The sequence below is a fragment of the Scleropages formosus genome, chromosome 21, assembly GCF_900964775.1.
Source record: "Scleropages formosus chromosome 21, fSclFor1.1, whole genome shotgun sequence".
In the NCBI taxonomy this organism is placed as follows: domain Eukaryota; kingdom Metazoa; phylum Chordata; class Actinopteri; order Osteoglossiformes; family Osteoglossidae; genus Scleropages; species Scleropages formosus.
Window position 1 is genome coordinate 16006229 of NC_041826.1, and position 22804 is coordinate 16029032.

The 22804-nt window shown below is 40.0% G+C and overlaps 1 protein-coding gene across 1 annotated transcript in view; it reads right to left on the bottom strand.

Annotated features, from left to right (window-relative positions):
* Positions 1 to 767: 767 nt before the first annotated feature.
* Positions 768 to 22804, bottom strand: part of LOC108920784 (chemokine-like protein TAFA-5) — a 46245-nt gene continuing 24208 nt past the window's right edge. The window contains exons 3-4 of the mRNA XM_018729825.2: positions 8231 to 8358; positions 768 to 1822 (exon numbers count right to left, since the gene is read on the bottom strand). Of these exons, the coding sequence (XP_018585341.1) occupies positions 1814 to 1822; positions 8231 to 8358 (137 nt within the window). The 3' untranslated portion in view covers positions 768 to 1813. The remainder of the gene's footprint in view (positions 1823 to 8230; positions 8359 to 22804) is intronic.

A 22804-nucleotide genomic window follows, 5' to 3' on the forward strand; every position in this document is an offset into this window, starting at 1 on the left:
TAATGGTAAAAATTGCACTACACTAATTCTGTTAACGCAATTCCAAAAAAAAATCTGTTTGTTCTTTAAGCTACTCATGCTGAAGTAAAAAAAAGAAAAAAAATCAGGATCTATTTCTTAAGATTGCTGCACATTTCAAGGTTTTTAAGTTTTCATTACACTTCAAAATGTTTCTATTTATTTTAGTAGCTTTCGCGAATAAAAGTACCGGATTACACTGTTACATACCTGCCTCAGTCTAACACTTGGCTTGGCACATTTATGAATGTACTGTATTCGTGTATTTACTTGCACATAAACGTGCCATGTTAAATAAGAAGAGCCCAAAAGCAGCTAAAAAGAAATGCTCCTTCCATAATGAAAGGCAGCACTTCTTCTCGCACTCATAAATCAAAAAGTAGACACAACATAGAAAAAAACGAAACCAAACAAAATCTGAGACTTACATTTGTGAATGTTGGTTTTGTGTTTCTCCAGAGATATCAGCATCATATTTTAGCAAGTGATATTTGCTCCAGTAATTTAAAATTGTATATATTGATCTCTATGTTCAATCTTGAATGGAAGCAAATAATTGGATGGAAATGTCATTTTTAAATTTCTCCCTTCAAGTATCATTACTCTGAGGTCGGTGCTGTGCAACAAACAGAAAATTATTTTTTAAAAAAGTCTGGTAATTCACACATCTATACAGTACAATAGCAAACATCTCATGGCTCCAGACACTAATGGAGTATAAAGGCTATTTGTTATATTTTTTTCTGTCTGGTGTCTATTTTTTTTTTTTTAATATATAGGTAAGGTTGGTCATGTTTTGCACTTGAAAATATCTGAATGGATAAAAAAATAGAAGAGCAAATAGCAGGCCAAGTCCCCACAGGACTAGCACACAACTCCCCTAGTGGCCAATTATTGTAACTGCATTATGACCACATGTTAAATAAGGGTTTCTACAAAGATACCACATATAAAATTGTTAAATATATAACTTTAGGCATTTCAAAATACATTTAATGATATTTTCCCAAAACCAATAGTACTATTTGATTTTTAATCAGATGATAAATGGTTTGCTGTAACCAACCATGCTTATTGCAAATTGTCCAAATACAGCTATCTAAAATGGGAATCAGAATATTATATATATTTGAATATATATAATATTATTTGATCAAAGTACAGTAGTGAAATAAGTCCAAGATGAGCCAAGTGTTAAAAGTATACCTTCCACCATGTACCAGTTCCGTACTCAGTTTGAGCACATAACTCCTGTATGAAAAAAAATCTCTCCGCACACTAATGGTCAGTTATATTTGGGTGTGTCGGAGAGTGTTCCGCTGCTTCACAACAGCTCAGTGTTTGACTTCCTGAAACTCCCTTTGCATTGTACCCAGTCCCATCCTGTCCACATAAAACACGCTTTTCTCTTTGGTCTATAAAAACCCCTTGCGAGCGCCAGGCATGCTGTAGCCAAGGCACAGCACACGAGATGGGGACGTTCGGTCCGGCCACGCGCCACAGGTCCTCAGGGTCCTGCACTTCCTCCAATTCTGGCAGCGTAAAGTCCAGCCATTGAATGAGAGAGCAGGTGGCAGTACCTCTTGCAGAATGGAATGACCCAGGTGTACGTCCCAGTCAGGAAATCACTGTGGCACAAGGGGATGCTGTCCATTTCGCAGTGCAGACAGACAGATGGACGGATGAGTCAAGCCAATGACAGACGACAGATGATCTGCGGCGGTGATGTCGGGCTGTGGGGAGAAATGGAATACGTCCTGTAGCCCCTCCAGAGAAGTCTGTATTCCTACCGCCGTCAGGAGACCTGGCAGCCAATGAAAAAAGAGCCTCTGTCAGCAAACAAATCTATGCAGAACAAGACCCTGCAATCTTCTCCTTATACTCATGCAAGGAATGCCATATTCATTGAAACCCAATGATAAAAGTGATCACAGTCAAATTTTTGTACGGAAAGTTTCTGACATTAAAACAAATCATTTCAATTTTCAGTCATAATTTAAAAATGTCTTAAAATGCTTCAACCATTAATATAAAATGTGATTTGGAATATCCCTCAAACCTGCACAAAAGTTTTAAAAACATTCAAGGCAAGAACGATTAATTGTCAAATAAATTATAGCTTCCTTTTTCTGATACCCATAAGCCATTACACTCAGCACAAAAGTAGATTTAACTTCTCTTAACACCTGTAATTGATGTAATACCATTTAAAAAGTATTTAATTATTTCACAGCTCCTTTACAAAGCTGAGAGAACAAAAAAATGACTAAATATTTCCATATATTGCTCTTATACAACTAATGTGACGTGCATCACTGCAAATGTAGCATCACTCTTTTAAGACAATAAGGCAGTAATACCTTGCAGTACCTGTGGTAACTATTCATTCATCATCCCATTTATGCATCTATCCATCCACCCCCTGTCCATAAGCGCTTGTCCACTGCAGGGTCATGGTGGTGTGGGGCCTACTGCACTAACCACGTTTGTCTTTAATTACAGTCATGCCAAGAACAATGCACTCCACGAATCTCGTTCAAATTCCCAGGAAATCAGAATAAGGGGTTCCTTTGGCTACCCAAGCCCACTTCCCCACTCTTTTCTTACTTAAACTGTAACTCCTTTTTTCCACAGACCCTTACCCAGAACACATTGCATCTCCTGTCTTTCTATTACATCTACAGGAACTAAAAGCATCCAAGTGCTGCCAGGGCACCGTATATTCCTGCCAAATGACAAACCCATCTAATTAGGCTTTCACCACTGTAACATGTAGTGATGTTAATGCCATTACTAGAGCTTCTACAGCTTTTGAAGCTGCAGAAACAGCTTTTCTGCAAATTTATCTCCTTCTCTTTACACCCATTTGGCCTACATTAGAAAATGAAAAGCAGAAGCAATTTTCTGTCCAAAATGCAAAAATTACACTTTTGTAAGAGCACGATTTCCTCAATTCCTATTACACTGACACGATTCATATTTACTATGCTTCTGTGCGCTCTGTACCACAGTCTGTTCAACGATTCATCGCAGTGTCAATGGATTACATCACATTTACCTAAAGGAATCATGCATCGTATTAAATTACTATGCTTTCTCTGAAAGTTTTGCCCAATATTCTGACATGACTTAACAATGTATGAAATAGAATAGTGAAGGGGTCAATGAATGAAGCAGCAGCCACAGTCTGGTACACACAAAGTCACAGAGTACACCCTTTCACAGACAGATGCACAGAAATTTACTTATGCTACCACCTGCCCCAGGAAAAAGCAAGTAAGAAGAAAGAAGCAAAATATTCCCATTGTGATAATATCAGGCTGATTTGGTGTATGGAGCTGCAAGGTAACAGTGCATAACAATAGCTAAAGATGAGACCTGCACAAGAGTTCCCACAGCGATCAAGGAAGGTAAACGTAGCTCCAGGTTCAAACATTATCCAACCTGACATGACAGTGAATGGGTATCGGACAACTATAGGGTCTCTGCATCACTTACCATAAAATAGCTCAGCCAGATAAATTTCTAAAATGAATAAAAATATTATGTTGTGACAACCAAAAAAAATAGCTCCTACATGCTGTACTGTGAAGGAGAACTCGTTTTTTTTTGTGATCTATGTCAGATCTGAGAGGCTTATCAAAACATGCTGTGCAGATGACTTTAAGAACTTCCAAAGGATCACAATTACAAATTCATCTGTCCACTCAAAGCTTAAAGAAGTGAGTTCATTACATTCCCTGCTGAATTAAATATTTGCAAACACAATCACCTCAGCTGAACTGCAGTCAAACAAAGTTAGTCAGACACAAATGATTAAAACTAAGCACACAAATGTTCATTTGTCTGTAAGGAAAACTTACCGCGCATAAAAATCTGGTAGTTTAATCAAGTATTTCTAGAAATTCATGGGTGAAACTCATCTAAGGTGCTTCATCAACCAGTGACATTTTGCTCATTTTAAAAAATAACTACAGTGAATGTAAGCTTTGCTATATGAAACTATAACTGTCATATTCTGAAAGTTTAAACTAGAATGAAACTTGAAACAAGCGGATGATCTTAAGTGGAATATTACAGAGATTGACAGACAATGTCAAAGCAACACAAATTCCATTTAAACAACTAGGTTTCAGTGTTTCACCAAATAAATAATCCCACAAGTGCAGTAAAAGTGTTAGTGAATTAGAAAAGTTGATCTCTTCCTTTTCAGTACGGTTTTGCAGCATTGTAAGGCTGGTTGTGCTTCCACATGCAAGGCAACATGGGAGAAAAGTCACTAACAAGACAGCAGCATTGGCAGCATTTCCTCATACTATGTGCACTCAGCTATACTGCAGAACACACACTTTTAGGTGTGTTAGAGGGCTTAGCCCATTACCCTATCCATACCCCATACCCCAGCCCCCAGAGCTGGCATGGCACAATGGATATGAACATAACACTCTGCACCTAAATGTGTCATTCTGGCTCAAGCACAATGAAGTTTGATGTGTTTTTCACATCTGAACTACTTTAATAAGTGCATTCTTGGATTTTGTCTGGCTGCCAACCATCTCTGCCATGTTTGTATTGCTATAAAAAGGGAATTTCGTCACGTCACTGTGCCTGAAAACGCAGAGTTGTATTTTTTGCAAATTTATGTATGGATTTGTAATGACAGCCTGAGGCACAATGAATACTTTTATGGATTAACACAGTAAACAATAAGATATGTTCATATCACCATTAACTGCTTGTAATACCAGAAAAGCTCCAGGAAACATGTTTTCTTGAATGAAGAACAGGATGTACTCTGAAGGGATAAATAACTGCTGTAAATGGTGAATCACTTTCCATCAGTTCCTGCTTGGTCATAACCCTGTCTGTCCATTTAAACTGGTTTTACAAAACAAAATTGCATGTTTCTGTGAATATAAACATTCACAGTGAATAAACATGTGCTACGCAAAACAAATATGAAGGAATAGCTACAGGAAGACAAGACTAGTACATTATTATTATTATTATTATTATTATTATTATTATTTATTATTTACCTTATGCCTTTGTCAAAGGCCACTTACAATTTTTAGGTTTGTAGACATCAATATTTTAAAGGTATTAAAAATGGATCATGAATTCATGATCATGAATGGTCTATGAATGATATGCGTACATGCCGTATCATGGGAAAAGTGCTTTCCTAAATTCCCCAAAGAAAGACTGCTGCAGGGACCATTTTTGACACAGTCTAGTATCACTCTCCTGCTGGAAATGGGCAGTGTGATGTAGCACTTTGGAGCAGCTGTCCTCCCTGTAGCGGTTCTGTTAAACCCGCACTTGGATGTGTCCTGGAGTGTTGAACGGCCCAAAGGGATCAATTACAAGCAGGCGGTATCAGAGACGGCATCGATGGGCCTCCCGTCAGCTGTGCACATCCTCGCGAGGCACCGGCACGTTCCTGACTGGCTCGGAGGGAAGGAACTTTTACCGCAGGCCACAGAGCACCACCAAGATGCATACACTCACACACTATACACTGATTAAGCCACCACGGCTGATGGTCCATCTGAAATGCATCGCTTTGACAAAGAACAGGAACAAGGGTGAAACCCAATGCTTTACTCTGTCTATTTGTCATCGAATAAACAATTAGGTCCGAGGGAATCTTAGGTGTCTGAATTGCAGGACTCATTAAAGAGCTTTTTTCCTTAAAATAAGTCCTTACAAGAATTCAATGAATTACACAGAGGGAGCACAGACATTTGCGCAACCTTAAGGCTCTGCTACGCACATTTTACTTTACAGGTTTACTGTAGCAATTATTCAAAGATATCCAATTCTAAGGATGAAGAAGTTCGAAGAAGAGGAAACGGGAAACATCTTGACACAATTTCAGTGACGCAGGCTAAAGTGCTAATGCTACTAAACCTATCAATACCTTAGAGATATTTTGAATAAAGCATTACATCTCCATGTTATATTACAAGTTATTCATATAACCTTAAACCAGCAAAGGTAACCGTACCTTAATGAAGACCAAAAAAGCAAGTGATTTTGTTGCTGTATTTTAGCAGGAAACTGCACATTCACTTAAATCGTCATCCAGTTAAACAGGGAGGATAATAGTAAGATATCCCTAGGTGATTTCACAGTTCAAACAGCTGTCGTTTTATTGTGCTCTCTCGTAATATTCCGCAGCTTCCAGGGATGGCATATGAGGAGAGAAACAGCCCTGTAAACTGTTTAATCTGCCAATAAACTGACGACCAGTACAATTAAACACAAAAACGTTTGTTACCCACGGGAAAAACAAAGCAGCGAGCAATTACAGAGAAATAAGGGTTACAGGGATGGGCTGTTTAAAACAAATATAACGTTGCCATCAGAGAACGTTACTGATCATTCTCGGTTCACAGAGTCCATAAAACACTTGGAAATGATGCTGTCTCAAGCTAGAAAGGAGAAGTTGCACTAATCGGTGCTCATAAAGAAACCGAGCTAACCACCACTTAGTTATATATTGTCTGTGGAAGGATACAGAAATGCTAACAGCAGCAGAAACACTAAACTACTGATGACCTGAAAGCTAAGGAGTACATTCTTTAGATTCTTATTGCAAATCCCTCATTAAACAAGCTAACTAAAGACCAAATCCAAATAATGAAAGAGGCATGCAGCTCTATAATTCTGGAAATAAAATGCAAACACGTGCCGAATTAAAGACATCACATCACACACATCAGCGTGAGCTTTTTTCACTCTGCCATAACAAGCTGAATTATCCTTGCTATCGTGGTAATAAAGTTCCATTCACAACATGGGGCAATCAAGATTTTCCCATTTCACAAAGCAGTTTTGTCAGGCCCAACTGGGGATCGGTGGACCAGGGACCCAGGATGGCCCATAGACAATGCGTCTCTGACAGGCAGTGAGAAGGAACGTGGTATGTGATGCCATCCACCCACGCAAGCTGCATGCTGCAGACCTGCCAATTCAGAGGACTCCAAGGGGCCCGTTACATATGGAAGAAGACCATGAGAGATCCCTCGCGCTCGGCCAAGCTGAATCATCTCCTATTCCTTAAGGCCTTATTAACAAACATTAGCGAGGTGGCGGCCATCCTTCTTTGGGGGTGCTACCAACAAGCCAACACTAACGTTCTCTAGGAAGATGTACACTTATTAAACACGAATGGTAAGTCCCCCTGTTTACTCTGCTCTTAGGACACTGTGAACATGCCTTGTTGACACCAGAAGAGCCCTAAAGCACTGGAGTGCAAATATTTACTCGATGTCTGACTCACTGACTGAAGCTTTGCTCTCTGCAAACTGTGCCGAGGACCAGGCAGTTCCACACAACGAAAACCCATTCGCAACAGTACCAGAGTACAACAGAGGAGGCCTGTCTTTACATAAACCTGGACTTCCACTAGCAGGCCTGAGAGATGACATATTTCATTATTTCACTGTTTAGACTGCCAGCGGACTGCTCCATACAGAGCAGGCACACATACTTGTCAGGTTCTCAGAAATAACAAGAAAGGTAATAAAAACCCATTTCATCCCTCACTTTTTTTTTTACTTCATATACCTTGCATCTATGATGTATAATAGATTAATAGATTCCATTTTCAGCCATGTGAAACATCCTAGCAATTCTACAAAAGACAGAATTCTAACTGTAAATGCCTAGCCAGTACAGTAGTGATTCCGGGAGGTTGCGAAGGGTGGGGTTCCATGAACACAAAGCTAATTTAATTCATAATGTAACCTAACAAGGATTTGCTGGTGAAACCTCTGACTTTCACACTTACAAAATGTAAGACAAATTAAACATGCAAAAGCGACTTTTAAAAGGAGGAGGACACTAGTTATTTAGCTGATGACTAAAATATGGCCAATGAATTAATGATTATTTACACTTAGTGAGATTCATTTGCTGACATGCAAAGATGGAGCAGAAGCAAATCGAGCAATGCGTAACAAATGTGGTGGAAAGGAATGCTTTAAATTGCCTGTAACTGTGAGACATGAGAACGTGACCATGTGTTCCGGTAGCTCCCATGCAAGGGCCTCAACCAGAAGAGCATATTGAACACGTCCATAGGGAAACAGGTAATTTATTTAAGACACATTCAAGCACACTCACCTCTGGGAGGTCAGTGTGCCAACAGCAGAAGGACACACAAACATGGCGGAGCATGGTTAAAACGGGTCAGAAGACTTACTGTAGTGGTCTTAACTCTGCCGCCGGGTTGAGTACAGGTCCAGCCTGATTTATTTACTAACAGGTTGCAGCCTTCATTGTCCAAGCAGGGCATCATTTCACACCACTGCTTGGTCCTGACAATGCGAGCTGAAAAGAAAGAAAGAAAGAAAGAAAGAAAGAAAGAAAGAAAGAAAGAAAGAAAGAAAGAAAGAAAAAGAAAAGGCAGGAAACGTCATACACAAGACCATCTCATGTCTGACTCAGATCATTTTCAACAAGACACGCTGGTGGTGTGATAGTAGCAGTCCATCTGGAGTATGCGGACATCTTCATGTTCATGTTCTTTAAGATGCTGGAAATGTCACCTTGAATGTCCAGTTGTTTTCACCTCCATCTGCCTCTGCAGTGATTCCCACATGCAACATTAACTGTAATTCTCACAGTGTGTGGAACTGCATCTTAGGAGTCTGATGGAATAGAGCATGTAGGATAGAATGTTAAAGTGAAGGAGGTAATACAGTGGTTAGCGCAGTTAACTTGAAGGACCTGAGTTCAAATCCCACCTCCTACTGTAATACCCCTGAGCAAAGTATGAGAATTTATTCTTCTAGCTGAGGCTATTCTCCAAAGCAGCTTATACCAATTTATCCATTTACACAGCTGGGTAATTTTTTCCTAGAGTGACTTAGGGACAGTACCTTGTCAGGAGTATTACAACAGGAGATGGGATTCAAACTTACAGCCTCCAAGTCCAGAGGCTGCAGAGCTAACTGCTACATCAACTGTTACTTTCCATACCCTAAAAATGGAAAAATTATACTGCTGGAACTAATTACAAAGAGCTTTGTATAATAGAGATAACATTGTAAATGGTTTTGAATAAATGTAAAAAATTAAATAAGAATAGCTTCTGTTTTTTTACATTTGGGCTTGATCATGTTGGGGTCCCACAGGGATACTCTGTGCTCTCACCGCATTGCGGCCAGTCCATGCCCCTACACCCAAGGTTTTGGTGGGACACTCATGCCCACCTGCTGCAAGCTCAGAGTCCTAAATCACTGAGATGGAAACAGAACATGAACTGCCATCATGCCATCAACCAGGAAAGAGCACATCTTTGTGCAAAGTCTAGCAAAGTGCCTACCAATAAGGTGAATTGTGTTTTATATCTTATGTTGCATGGATGTCTATTAATAAAAACTAGGGCACTCATCCACTCGAGTTCTCTCGCATAGGAGTGGGGGTGGACTTTCGTTTACCACAAAGAATAATAATTGGGGTAAATACTGTGTGTGCTGCATAGAAACAAGAGGCGTACACGTACAGCGTAAAAACAATGACGAGTTCATACAACCTTTGCAGTAAACACACAGCAGGCATCCAACTAGTTAGTGGCCTTAATTGTTATACTGAGTGCAATGTGAGAAGGAATAAATCAACTTTGTCTATAACAGCTGTTCTTCAGAGTTTTTGATAGACATGGACACCTCTGTAAGTTTCACAGGTGCACTCAACACTTTCACACTTACACAAACTAGACTATGCAAATTACTGAACTAATCAGTGTCGAAATAAAGTGGGCTCAACAACCTACTCCCGCTATTACGTTTTCTTATGTTCTCCTTATTTACATACAAATAAAGCATTTAAAATGAATTTGAAACACTGCCAAGGGATATACAATTAAATCCAACACATTGTTCTGAGTTCTGTAGGAGAGTATAAAGAACTTAAAACAGAAAATGTAGAAGGAATTTAAAGAATAATCACGTTTAACTGCAGGCAGTTTATCTGATAGTGGCCAATATGTCTTCGCACTGTACCCTTGTCCACTCAGCGGCTAAGACACTATGATATTTCCAGAGCACGGCACTCGGAATGTGCATCCTGTGCATAATTATCAAATCAAACATTCAACCCACACGCACAGAACAAGACTAATAAGGGTAAAGAAAGCCCCCGTTCAACCTTAATGGCTTTTTCAAATAAACAAAACAAAAAAGTAAGCAAATGCATGAGCCAACTGAAAACATATTCAGTTGACGTATTTCGAAAAAAAATTAGGTATTGCCAAAACTGAAAAACAATGAGAACACTGAAGGAAATAGGTTATTTAAAAACAGGAGCCACGAAGATTGTCATACAAGCCCTGACATGCATAGATACATCTCAAAGCAGAATATAGCTGCCTTCCAAACACATCCTCATTCAAAGCATAGATCTGCCAAGTGACATTTTCTCCAGCAGCAAAGTGTCAAGATATGCTGGAACCCATCTTTCTTACTCCCTTACATCAATGCCAGCAAGCCTTTTGGCATTATTTTTTCCGGCGGAAATGGGGCAGCTCTAAATGATTATTAATACCATGTCCTTGAGCTACATCCTTCCTTATGATATTGGTCAGCAGGTGTACTGCAAAAAAATAAATTAAATGAATAAAAGAGTGAAAAAAGAAAAACAGTTTTTTAAAAAAAACAAAATAATCAGAGCGCATGTGTATACTTCCGAAGTTTAATTTCTCTAGGAGTTTGGTAAATTCCATCTGCAAAATTACATATTATGTAATTATTCAAATAAGCCTTCATTTATTTCTTGCCAAGTTAGATATTATATGAATATATCTCCATATATTTAGCCACATGTCAGGCAATAGCAATAGCTGTGCCTTCCTCAGTATCAGCTGATAACCACCTCAGCGAGATTTCTTTTACATGTTTCCAAGCAATATTAGATGCTTTACACATACACATACTCCAATATCAATTCATATTAGTGCCTTTCAGACAGTCATCCATCACTTACTCATGAGACATCCTTCTAGTCAGAAGCGATTGAAAAACCCTTCAGAAAACCTCAATACCAGTTTTCCTGCACATTATTATTCACCTTTATTTGACTCTTTTGTCCAAGGCCACTTACAATGTTACACTGTTATCAAGTTTACAGTGATACAGTTATACAAGTATACAATTTATATAGCGGGTAATCTTGGTGTATCTGTTTAGGGTAAGTGCCTTGATCAAGGACCCTAGAGCTGTAGGACAGCTGGTAGTGTAGCACTTAGAACTGCTGCCTTTGGATCCAAAGGTCATTAGTTTGAATCTCAGCTCCAGCTATAGTATGCTAGAGCAAGGTACTTACACTTAAACTGATCCAGTAAAATTACCTGACTGTACAAATGGGTAAATAACTGTAGGTATATTAACATTGTAAGTTGCTTTAGGAAAAAAGCATCAGCTAAATGAATAAATGTAAATATAAACCAGTCCTAGAACCAGTAAGCCAGACATGGCTCGAACCACTGCTTCACCTACTGCTGCAACATAACTCCCCAAATGCTGTCCATCTGATTTACTATCAATATGTTTTCTTTAGTTGCTGAAAAAAGAGTGCTTAAAAAAAGTAACTGTTAGCAACTTCTTTAGCTTTAAATTTGTCAAGAAATTAGTAATTATAATTCATAATCATCTCTCTCTACCAAAAGGATACAGGTTTACTGCAGTGCATTTAATATCTAAAATATATGTGGCTAAGGCTGAGCACTGCAGTCTTATATAAATGCCAGCTGTCAAGTTCACACTTTCAATGAGCTTGAAATCCAGAATGTTTACTCTCACCTACAAAACCTTCAAAAACCCCACTTTCTGCATCTTACTGTTGAAATGTGGTAAAGGTCTGTTTTCATCGCCTTCCAAGGACTTGCTGTCGGGTAAATGTATAAAAAGGAGGCCAAGTCATTTCCACAGTGCTAATGGCCCTCTGATGTCCTCTGCTTAATTACGATTTGATACGGCGGGTGAGGATGATAAAGAAAATTAAATGTTATACAGCCAAACTAATAAGGTAATGTATCCTCCCGGAGTGTTCCGAGTCTGGCAATTCGATTGTGATAGCCCGTTAGCCCCAATTATTAATCCAATTTACTATAAAACAAGACCTACAGATCCACTGTGGGTCCCAAAATGGGATTAATTCAGACATCTGATGGGAACCCAGGAACTGTTATACATCACTGATAAACGGGGCATTTGTAGGGCATATAACCCCTTAGATAAAACTTTAATCAGTTCCCATGAACTGCTGCCTTCTTCATTACCTACAAACTTCCTGTTGAGCTGCTTCAATACAAACTGTTAAAACAAAAGTTTAGGGCGAGAGCGGTTTGGAAATGAAAACAAAGTGAATCTAATACACCTCCAGGAAGGTACCTGCACGAAGTTCATCCTGGAGAGATAAGAGAGGAATAACAGCACTGCACCCACACTGAGAAACAGCAATACTGTGAATCACTATCGTGTCAACATCTGGGAGTCCTTGGTAAGATATTCAGTTTAATGGTACATGTATCACACTCTGCTGAGTGTGACGGTCTTGGATGTTTTGTCACTATTCGTGTAAGACTGGAGTCACGAGCAAAGCAGACCACACGAGGACCTGAACATTTAGCATACATTTACAAAGTGCTAGGGCACTTTTAGCATTGCTTACAATGTGATCAGTACATATGAATATCAGCAAACTTCCAAAAAATGACAACAAATTCCCATTTTTTTTTTAAAAGTAAATACACTTTTTTTTTTAACCAAGTGGAGCTAGAAACTAGTTAGAGATGAAAAATATCTGCATGCCTTTTCGCTAATAATTATGGTTTGATGTATTAATCTGTCAAATGTAAGAGATATTAATATTAGCAATAAATCACAACTCAAAACCTTGACCACGGGGTGAATTTGTGCAAATGTGAAAATAAAGAGCAAAATACATTTTTCAGGGTCTTCCAGTCCAATTGCTGCATAAATAACAACAGTTTTTTTGGCAAAAGCCTCATAAACCTCAAATCCAGATTACAAACAGACCAGCTGCCTGAGCGACTGCCCTGAGCATTCCATGTACAACTGGAAGGAAAAGAATAATGCGTACCACATTACCGCAAACCAGTTTCCCCAGGTAGCAGTAATACACTGTTAAACATATACATAACATTACAACTCACCTTGATTGTGCTGTTGGCACTTAGTGGGGATCAAATTCATGTTGAATCAAACAGCTCAGTGCTGTGAGACACCATGTCAGTTTTACATTGTTTGCATTATTTTTGTCTTTACTGCTTTGTTTTGTCTTTTTGCATTAAAGGTTGAATTAATACATCGAAAGCTGAATAGCTTAATAGCTTAGTTAACACAGAATACCTTACGTATGTATGTTTAGTTTGTGCACATTAACGCACACTATATAAGGGAACCAGGAAAGAGCTGAACGAGTGCAGGAAAAGAAACAAATTATTATTATTATTATTATTATTATTATTATATGTTAATTATGACATTATATACTAATTTTAATAATATAATAACAGTGTATTATAGAGTAATTAATGAATGAAATTGTCTTCTTAGGTTGTGTAACGATAACTGAAGTGACTGTGTCCACCTGAATTGGATTTGATCATATTTTAGTAAAAACTGGTGTCACTTTTGGCTGCTCAGGAACGCATCAAAACTTTAACAATGAAACCAATACACTGTGCAAGATTAACTCTTTACGTCTTTAACTTATGAAAGTTTGCATTAGGAAAAGTCTTCCTGGAACACATTACCTTTGAAGGCAGGGTAAGTCTGTGTATGCAGTACCTGCATGGCACTGAGACATCTGTGTTACCAGGTGAATGGTCTTCTCCTTAGAGGACAAAGGTGCTGCTAACTACCACCAAAAGATCGACGAGGACCATAACTCCCTAACACAGCCATGACTTCGATAGAACTCGAGCGGATGCTGGGGCCATGAGCTCAGAATCTGTATCTCCATACTGTGAAACGCTCAAATGCATGTATACTCCTCTCTCTATCCCTGTCCTCCTGGACAATTTGTCATCTGTAAATTCTAGTATCCTCCTGAGATCTAGCCATTCATTTTTGCGCACTGCAGAGAACTTGTTTGAAATATATTCCCCAAAAGGCACATGCTACAATTCTGAGTGAAAATACAACTTACAGAGGACAATCTATCCTTTTTAACCGGAACTCAAGATGATATACAAGGATATAAATGTCAAATTATTATAGGAAACAGGACTGCTAACGTAGAATTAGCCTTTTTTATGAAGATTGTATAAATAAAATGTATGTATGTGAAAAGATGCTCACATATGAAATAATGTCATCTGTTGACAGATGTTAACTCTAAAGCATTACATTAATAAAATAAATTATTTTGTCAAAGAATGTTTTGATGCCGAAACACATGTTTTTTTCTTTTGGAAAGCTAGGTTATATTTTGGTAGTTTCACATGTCACTTGTTAATCCTCAATGTTTCTTCTGGACAATCTGTTTCAACTATGCTTGATAGGTTTGATGCCCGTTAACCCTGGTTAGACTAGTGGGATGCCTAAACGCCCCAGTAGAAAAAACTGACAGACAGTGTTGTTTGAAAGTATATACACCACACGCTACAGAGATGGTCATTAGTCTAATATAAAATATTACAATAAACTCTTAAAATTTAAATGTTAAAATAAACAAAATGAATAAATGAAAATGTGAGGGGGTGTGATGGTACAGAGGGTTTCACCGGGTCCTGCTCTCCGGCGGGTCTGAGGTTTGAGTCCCGCTTGGGGTGCCTTGCGGCGGACTGGCGTCCTGTCCTGGGTGTGTCCCCTCCCACTCCAGCCTTGTGCCCTGTGTTGCCGGGTTAGGCTCCGGCTTTCCGCGACCCCGCTTGGGACAAGCGGTATCAGACAATGTGTGTGTGTGTGTGTGTGTGTGTGAGAGAGAGAGATAAATGAAAATAAACAAAATGAATAAACGGTTACACACTGTTGTCACCTTATGATCATGCGACCTGCCACAAAACTCACTTCTCTTTGCCCTCTATAAAACTATTATTACTTGAGATTTCGTACTATTATTCCAGAAGTAGAAAATGATAAATCTTTAAACCATACATTTGTTAGTACGGTGGAGTGTCTGTACACTCCTGAAGGGAAAATAATCCATTCACTCAACACAAGCAGAGACAAGATTGAAGAAATCTTGGCGTTCCATCTACTCATAGATTCAGGAAGGTACAGTAAAGATGAAAATTATCAATGTTGCCAACCATGAAACATTAGCATAAAAAATGTTTTCCACCAGACCACGCAGGGTTAATGTTCTTTGAACCCGCTCTGTAGAGTTGCTGCTAGAACCGAACTGGGATCAGGGCAGATTCATACTTATTCTGAACTTTTAACTGAGGTCCATTCAGGTTCTGATTTCTTTAGTTCTCAATTAGGCGTGAGTGATGTTCTGGTCCCAGCTGTGTCCCAGTGCTGTTCTGAAGCGCCGGTCTCACGGCCCCGTGCTCTTGACCCAGTTAAAGCTGGCCGGCTCTGACGGATGACCAGCACTGGGAGCAACTGACAGCGTTTATTGAGACAATAAATGAGAGGCTCTCACTGCAGAGGAGATTATTTATATATTTACATTAATACTGTACTAAGCTTCACACATGCCAGTGCTGACATTGTCTTGCATGTTTTGTTCCCAACCTAATGAGGAGTTTAGCCTAGTCCTTGTCTAACATGGCTAAGGGTACAACAGTGAAGTGCTCTGAAGTAAGATCAAGGTGAAAACTATTCAGTCATCCTGCCACATTTTTTGGCAGGTAATGGTTTTTAAGCTGCAATATTTTCATTTTCCATTTAGTTTTACACCATGGTCTCTATATCCACAGTTGGCTGCCGTGCAATCTAATTATCCTCTGTCTCTTTATTGCTAGTTAGCAGCACAGTCATAGGCTGGGTAGTGCTGGTGCCTCATAGCTCATAGTGGGTTTGGATATAGGACGAATGCAGCTCAGTGTGTATGGAGTTTGCCTTTTTTCGCTGGGCCTCCTTTTCCCTTTCACAGTCCAAAGATATGTGCGTCAGGCAAACTGGTGACTTTAAATTGTTTTTTTTTTGGGTGCATTTGTTAAATGAATGTGCGTGTATGATTGTCCTGTGACAGACTGGTGTCCCATCCAGGACGTACCTATCCTCACACCCTATGCTTTCCAGATAAACTCCAGGCTACTGCAACTCTGCACTGGACAAGCCGATAGAAAAATATATTAATAGATAATTAATGAGTGGATGCATTGCCAGTATGTGTGTACAGGACTTATCTTTCTGTTACTTGGCTGGAATGCTGCCACTGCTCAGTTAACATCATACACACATAAAGATGAAGCACTTTTAGATCTACGCCATTTTTGGACCATGTTCACTACTGTTCACTTTAGGGGCTGTCCTCATAGGTATTCAGTAGCCCTTCCTAATCTGTGGGTTCGCTTTCCGTGGCTTCAGTTACCTGCGGTCAACTTTATACGCTACTCGCCCGTTAGTCACTGAGCAGCCGTCTCGGTTATCAGATCGACTGTCGAGGTATTGCAGTGCTTGTGTTCAAGTAACCCTTTTCTTTTTACTTTTTACATTAAAAAAAAAAAAAAAAATCAATACTTATGAGGACCTGGGAATTAGTCCTTAGTGTTCTTTCTTCGGTGGCGCAGTGGGTTAGACCATGTCCTGCTCTCCAGTGGGTCTGGGGTTTGAGTCCCGCTTGGGGTGCCTTGTGGCGGACTGGTGTCCTGTCCTGGGTGTGTCCCCTCCCTCTCTGGCTCCCTGCAACCTCGTATGGGACAAGCGGTTCCGAAAATGTGTGTTCTTTCTTTTCCTCTATAGGAAAAAACATTACTATATATAGGGTTCGGTACTATCCGCAGTTTCAGGCATCCGCTGGCGGTCTTGGAACATATCCCCTGTGTATAAGGGGGACTACTGTATATGAAAAAAAAAGAAAAATTTGAAGACATTAATATTTCCGGTTATATTTATTTTTAAATATGGTTGGAGAGGAGTTAGGGGGTGAGGTTAGGGGGAGTTGCTCCCTCAAGTGGAGGAGTTTAAGTATCTCGGGGTCTTGTTCACCAGTGAGGGGAAAAATGGAGCGGCAGGTTGACAGACGGATCGGTGCGGCGTCCACAGCAATGCGGTCATTGCACCGGTCTGTTGTGGTAAAGGAGGAGCTGAGTCGTAAGGTTAAGCTCTTAATTTACCGGTCGATCTACATTCCTACTCTCACCTATGGTCATGAACTTTGGATCATGACCGAAAGAATGAGATCGTGGATACAAGCGGCAGAAATGAGTTTCCTCCGCAGAGTGGCTGGGCGCACCCTTAGGGATAGGGTGAGGAGCTCAGTCACCCGGGAGGAGCTCGGAGTAGAGCCGCTGCTCCTCCGCGTCGAGAGGAGCCAGTTGAGGTGGCTCGGGCACCTGTTCCAGATGCCTCCTGGATGCCTCCCTGGTGAGGTGTTCCGGGCATGTCCCACTGGGAGGAGGCCTCGGGGAAGACCCAGGACACGTCGGAGAGACTACGTCTCCCAGCTGGCCTCGGAACGCCTTGGGGTTCCCCCAGAGGAGCTGGAGGAGGTGTGCGGGGAGAGGGAAGTCTGGGGGGCTTTGCTTGGACTACTGCCCTCGCGACCCGGTCCCGGATAAGAGGAGGAAGATGGATGGATGGATGGATGGATTTTCTTCAGCACTTTTCTAAAATTCTACAGAACAAATAACGGTTTGTATTTCAGTTTTCTGACACTAGTTGACAGTAAAACACTGAAAAGGGGGAAAAGGGAAAAGTGGGGGAGGGTGGCACAAAGCAGAATGTGGGTGGCATCATCTCACAGATGTTCGAGGTTTTGTTAATGCTATATCCAGAAATTTTACATAAACTGTGTAATAAATAAACGGAGGTGCATTTCTGTATTATGATTTTTTGACTGCAAAACTGAAAGCGACCAAATGTTGACAAACATGTTTTTTGTAATAATTTAGTCACTTCCTCTCAGGCAGTAAAATACAGTGAGTATTTTTAGGTTAAAAAAATTTTTAGACATTCTGAAACTCATTGTCCTTTTTGTACTGTGTTTCATTCTCACGTAGCACCTGAGGTGACACATGGCATTATGTAATGTGTCAGGGAGAACACAACATACACACACACTTTCTGAACCGCTTGTCCCATACAGGGTCGCGGGGAACCAGAGCCTACCCGGCAACACAGGGCATAAGGCCAGAGGGGGAGGGGACACACCCAGGACAGGATGCCAGTCCGTCGCAAGGCACCCCAAGCGGGACTCAAACCCCAGACCCACTGGAGAGCAGGACCCGGTCCAACCCACCACGCCCCCGCACCCTCCGAGCACAACATACCGAGTAGGGGATAGATGAATATTACGTTTTGTCATGTTAAAGAAGACAACTTTAATCTTACTTTATGTTAATAAAAGATTAACTGTTCTCCTGCGGTGTATCCTGTACCATGTTCATCTTTTGTCCAGCATTTAGACCCTGCATTGCATGAGCTGCAGAATAAAGCCCTACAACAAATTTTAAATTCACTATAGCATTATCTGATGTTTTTAAGAAGACCAAACCTGTAAATAAATTGAGGGATTAAGGACTATTTAGATTTTGATTGTGAGGTAGTGGTGGGCTTAAACAATTCTGAGCAAGAACAAACCATGTTTGGAGAGTGACCAGATACGAGGTGGTACGGGGTGGACTTTTGAAGTGTTTTATTAAATGCAAAATAAATGCAGCAAAAAAAAAAAAAAAAAAAAAAAAAAAAAACAGAAAAAAAACCACAAAACACGACATTTCAGCAGCATTTGCCTCAACACCAGACTTTAGTTTCACAGCCCAATGACTCCTACACTCTGTCAGTCTATTAAGGACTAGTCGCACCAGGAGGTGGGCATGACCGTGCTCCTCCATGTCACATATATTTTAGTTTCTCAATTCATTTTGCAGCTCTGGTGCTTATTTTTAAAGTGTAATCTGTTATTTCAGCAACTGCATCCAGCTATATTTCCATTTGCCAATAGTATAATTAAAATAGTTCCTGTCATAGGACTACAGAAGGGCCATTTTACCCAAGAGCTTTGGTCCTTAACTCTGATGTTAACCAAGCAAGGACTGTACTTGTAATGAAAATGTTGAGGGGCATAATTTACAGGAAATAAAAACACAAGTAATTAATAAGAGAAAATATGTTAAGAAAGATGTTTGTTTATGCACTCTAGACAGCCAGCACTCCGGAATTTGCTTGCATTTGGTGGGTGGGTAGTTTAACTTTGCCACCCTGATAAGAGTGAAATTTCCATTTCTTGCCTGACAACTACATGCCGTATGCAACAAATGCAAGTAATTTACTATATTCATTAAGCTTCTTCCAAAAAACAAAATGGCAACAGAAACAAAACCAAGTTTCATCAGTGGTTGCGCAGTGCAATTACAGCAGTATGATTAATATGTTATCCAAATGTCAGAAAAAGCAGTTCATTGGGACATGTTTATTACAACCACAAAATGTGTCCATAACAAGACGGCAATATCTGATAGCAATCATTTACATTACAACGTCCTCAGAGATACTCACTTAACACATTGAGGATTGCGGGTACACCGTGGCTGTCAAGGTATAGCACTTGACATTTAAAAGAATCAGTACAAATCAATATCAAAGGTTACAGAAAGAAAACTCAGGGGACAGTGAATGCTAAACAGAGACTTGTTGTAAGTGAAGAAGTGTTTCAATCACTTGATAATCGGGTGCATTCCAGGTCTACTGAAAATGATGTGGGGTAGTCAGCATGGACAGTCTTTTAGTACATTTCTATAGACATTTCAATTCAGGGTAAATATCAGTGGGGGAAAGATTAGCCATGATCCATCTGTAAGGAGAAGAGAGCAAATATTAACTCTAGGTTTAAGAAGCTTACTGCACTTCCTGTTGTGCGAATTGACTCGGTTTGTGTGCTACCTGGATTATAGACTGCGGTGACATAGCTGACAAGGTATGGTTCATAAGCCAATAATTCACCATGCCCCTCGGATGTGATCCAACTGCCAGGCAACGTTAGGTCAGAAACCATTCATAATGAGGCCGATCATGAATGCTCAGCTCTCCAACCGTCCGGCTGGTAAACAGCTGATCGATAGTTCATTTGTCACTGGAGTCCAAGGAAGCAAGTTTAGGGAATTCACTTTTCCAACCCAAATGAACCAATCAATCAATCTCGCTTCTATAGAGACCCCAAGTGAAATGGACCTGCCAATGGAGTAGAATGCCAGAATAACTTTGTCGTGTTTTCTCCAAATGCACTTACAAAAAGGGCGTAATGAGGGTCATTCGGGTTCTTGTGGTATTTCAAGTTTAAACGGATGGCAGAACAGCTTTTGTCAACGTGGCCTAAGGCTGACAGAAAGTGGCAGGTGTATTTTTTCCAACAAAATATATTATACAAGGATAAATCCTAAAATAATTGGTGTTCTCTTCCACAAGAAACATGGGTTTTGGTCATCATTTTTGGGGAAAACAGTTCTTCACAAATCGCAAGCTATCATTCTTATCTCAAGCTTGTCAAGAAGAGGCACCATAGCAGTCAATACCCTAGATGGAAAAAATGTGACAATAGGCCTGTCTGCTATAGACAAATCAGTGAAAAACTAAGAACCCTGTGATGTTTCACAGAATTTGTAGAGGTTTGGGGAAGGAGTAAGTGCTGCTGACTCAAATTAGTTTCATTGTGATCAATCTCAAGGTTTCAAAGGTGAGGGAGGATTCGCAAGTGGTTTTCTATTGTCTTCTTCCACTCTTTTGAGGAACATGAACATGAGAAGAACATGCACACCCTGAGCTAGATTCAAGACTATGGTCTATTTCCCATCAGCGTAACTTACACACCTTGTACATAAACTCAATGTTTTTAAAAAATTCATACAAAGACTATAAAAACCTAATGTGAGATTAGACAGTACTGTAAACATGAGATCTGTTCCAGTTGAGCTGCCTGGTTATGTAACACTTTGTGATAAATAACACATATACACAACCAACTACAAGTCTGTGAGCAGTATTACAGAGGCACTGGGTTTTTGAGACTAAATGTAAAGGGCTGTATGGTGCTACACCTTCTGAGTTGCATGACATTTAGTAGAGGGTGGTGTAGTGATTAAGGGCCAGGTTTTCTGATAAGAAGGCTACAAGTTCAGTTTTTGAGAGCAACATCATTGCTTTGCCCTTCATAAGTGTACTTAATCCAAGTGACTTGAGAAGTTGCTTCAAGCTGCTCTCCGCATAAACATCTACCCAACAAATAAATAATTTAAAGAGCCAATGAAAAATGGTCTGGCTGTCCCTCTCTTTGTCTTGCTGCTTTCCTCAGGCACAAGCATGCTGCTCATTAATACTACTCCAGCCCAGTTCAAATGAACCACTAATATCAATGACAGGTATAACTGTTCCAGATGAATGCAGTTGCTCCTGTCTGTCTCACAGCTGGAATCTTTCCGTTGTCAACACTGCAATGGTCCATTGTTCCCCAACCTTGAAATACATGTTTTTAGGTAACGGTCTTTCCAAAGGAGACACTGTCACTCATCAAGAGAGGGACACACATCTTTACGTTACCAGGGGTGCTTTTGGCAACATGTGGAATGAGGAATACTCTAGCTCTGCAAGCCATTTCCTTAACATGGAACACACCGATGTGTCATTAAGCTGCCTGACTGGGTAAAGAATGGGCAGAAAGACACCACAGGGCTCCATTCCAGTACAGTCATTGTTACTGGATTAGCATGTACAGCCTTCCAAATCTGAGTGACACTCCACACTTGTGCTACATGTACGCATGCAGTATACACATACTGAAAATCGTTCATAGTGCATTTGCACCAGGAGATATGATAGGAACAAGGCAGTTATGAGCTCTTCGTTCAAGAGCTCTCAGAGCCATGACAGGCTCTGGACAGTGTTGAGGGGGGGATTTTTCTCCATGCAGCTCTGTTGTCTCATAAAAGAGAACAGAATGACACTCGACATGTACTGCAGGCATGAACAGGTCACTAGTCTCTGTGAAAGGGACTTGTTATGAATAAACTGAACAGACTGAAAATAATGATAAATTCAGAACATCTCAGGGTAAATAACACAAAATAAATGAGATTGTTGTTGTACCTCCCAACATTCTGCACTGCTTTAAAGTGCTGCCTTTGTAAAGGAAGTAACATTTTCTTATTCTGTAGATGTACCTGAGTACATCTAATATCAAACAAAGTTAAAAGCAAATAATTGAAAGTAAATTAAAATGTCTGCTTCACAAGAACAAGACAACACACAAAGCAGCACAATCACCAAAAGCGACGAAAACAAATGCTTGGTACCTACAGCAAAAAAGTGCATAATGAGTTTATCTTGATAGTAAAAAGAATAATAGCTAATATGACCACCTAATTACATGATTCATCATTTCAAGAACAATAGAGGACCTCAGTGCAATGCCTCCTTTCAAGACAGCTGTTGTCATATCATTTTAATGAGGGTTATAAAAGCCATCAAAACAGTGTTATTTCATATTCACAAATCAAATTATTGCTTCAGGGGTTACACACAACCAACACACACCATCAAAATACAAAAAGATCTTTATAAATGTTACACCATCTCATCAAATGTTTACTGCTTGAAAATGCATGGGGACCTGCTCTGCTATTGTGTACAGCATATGATAATAT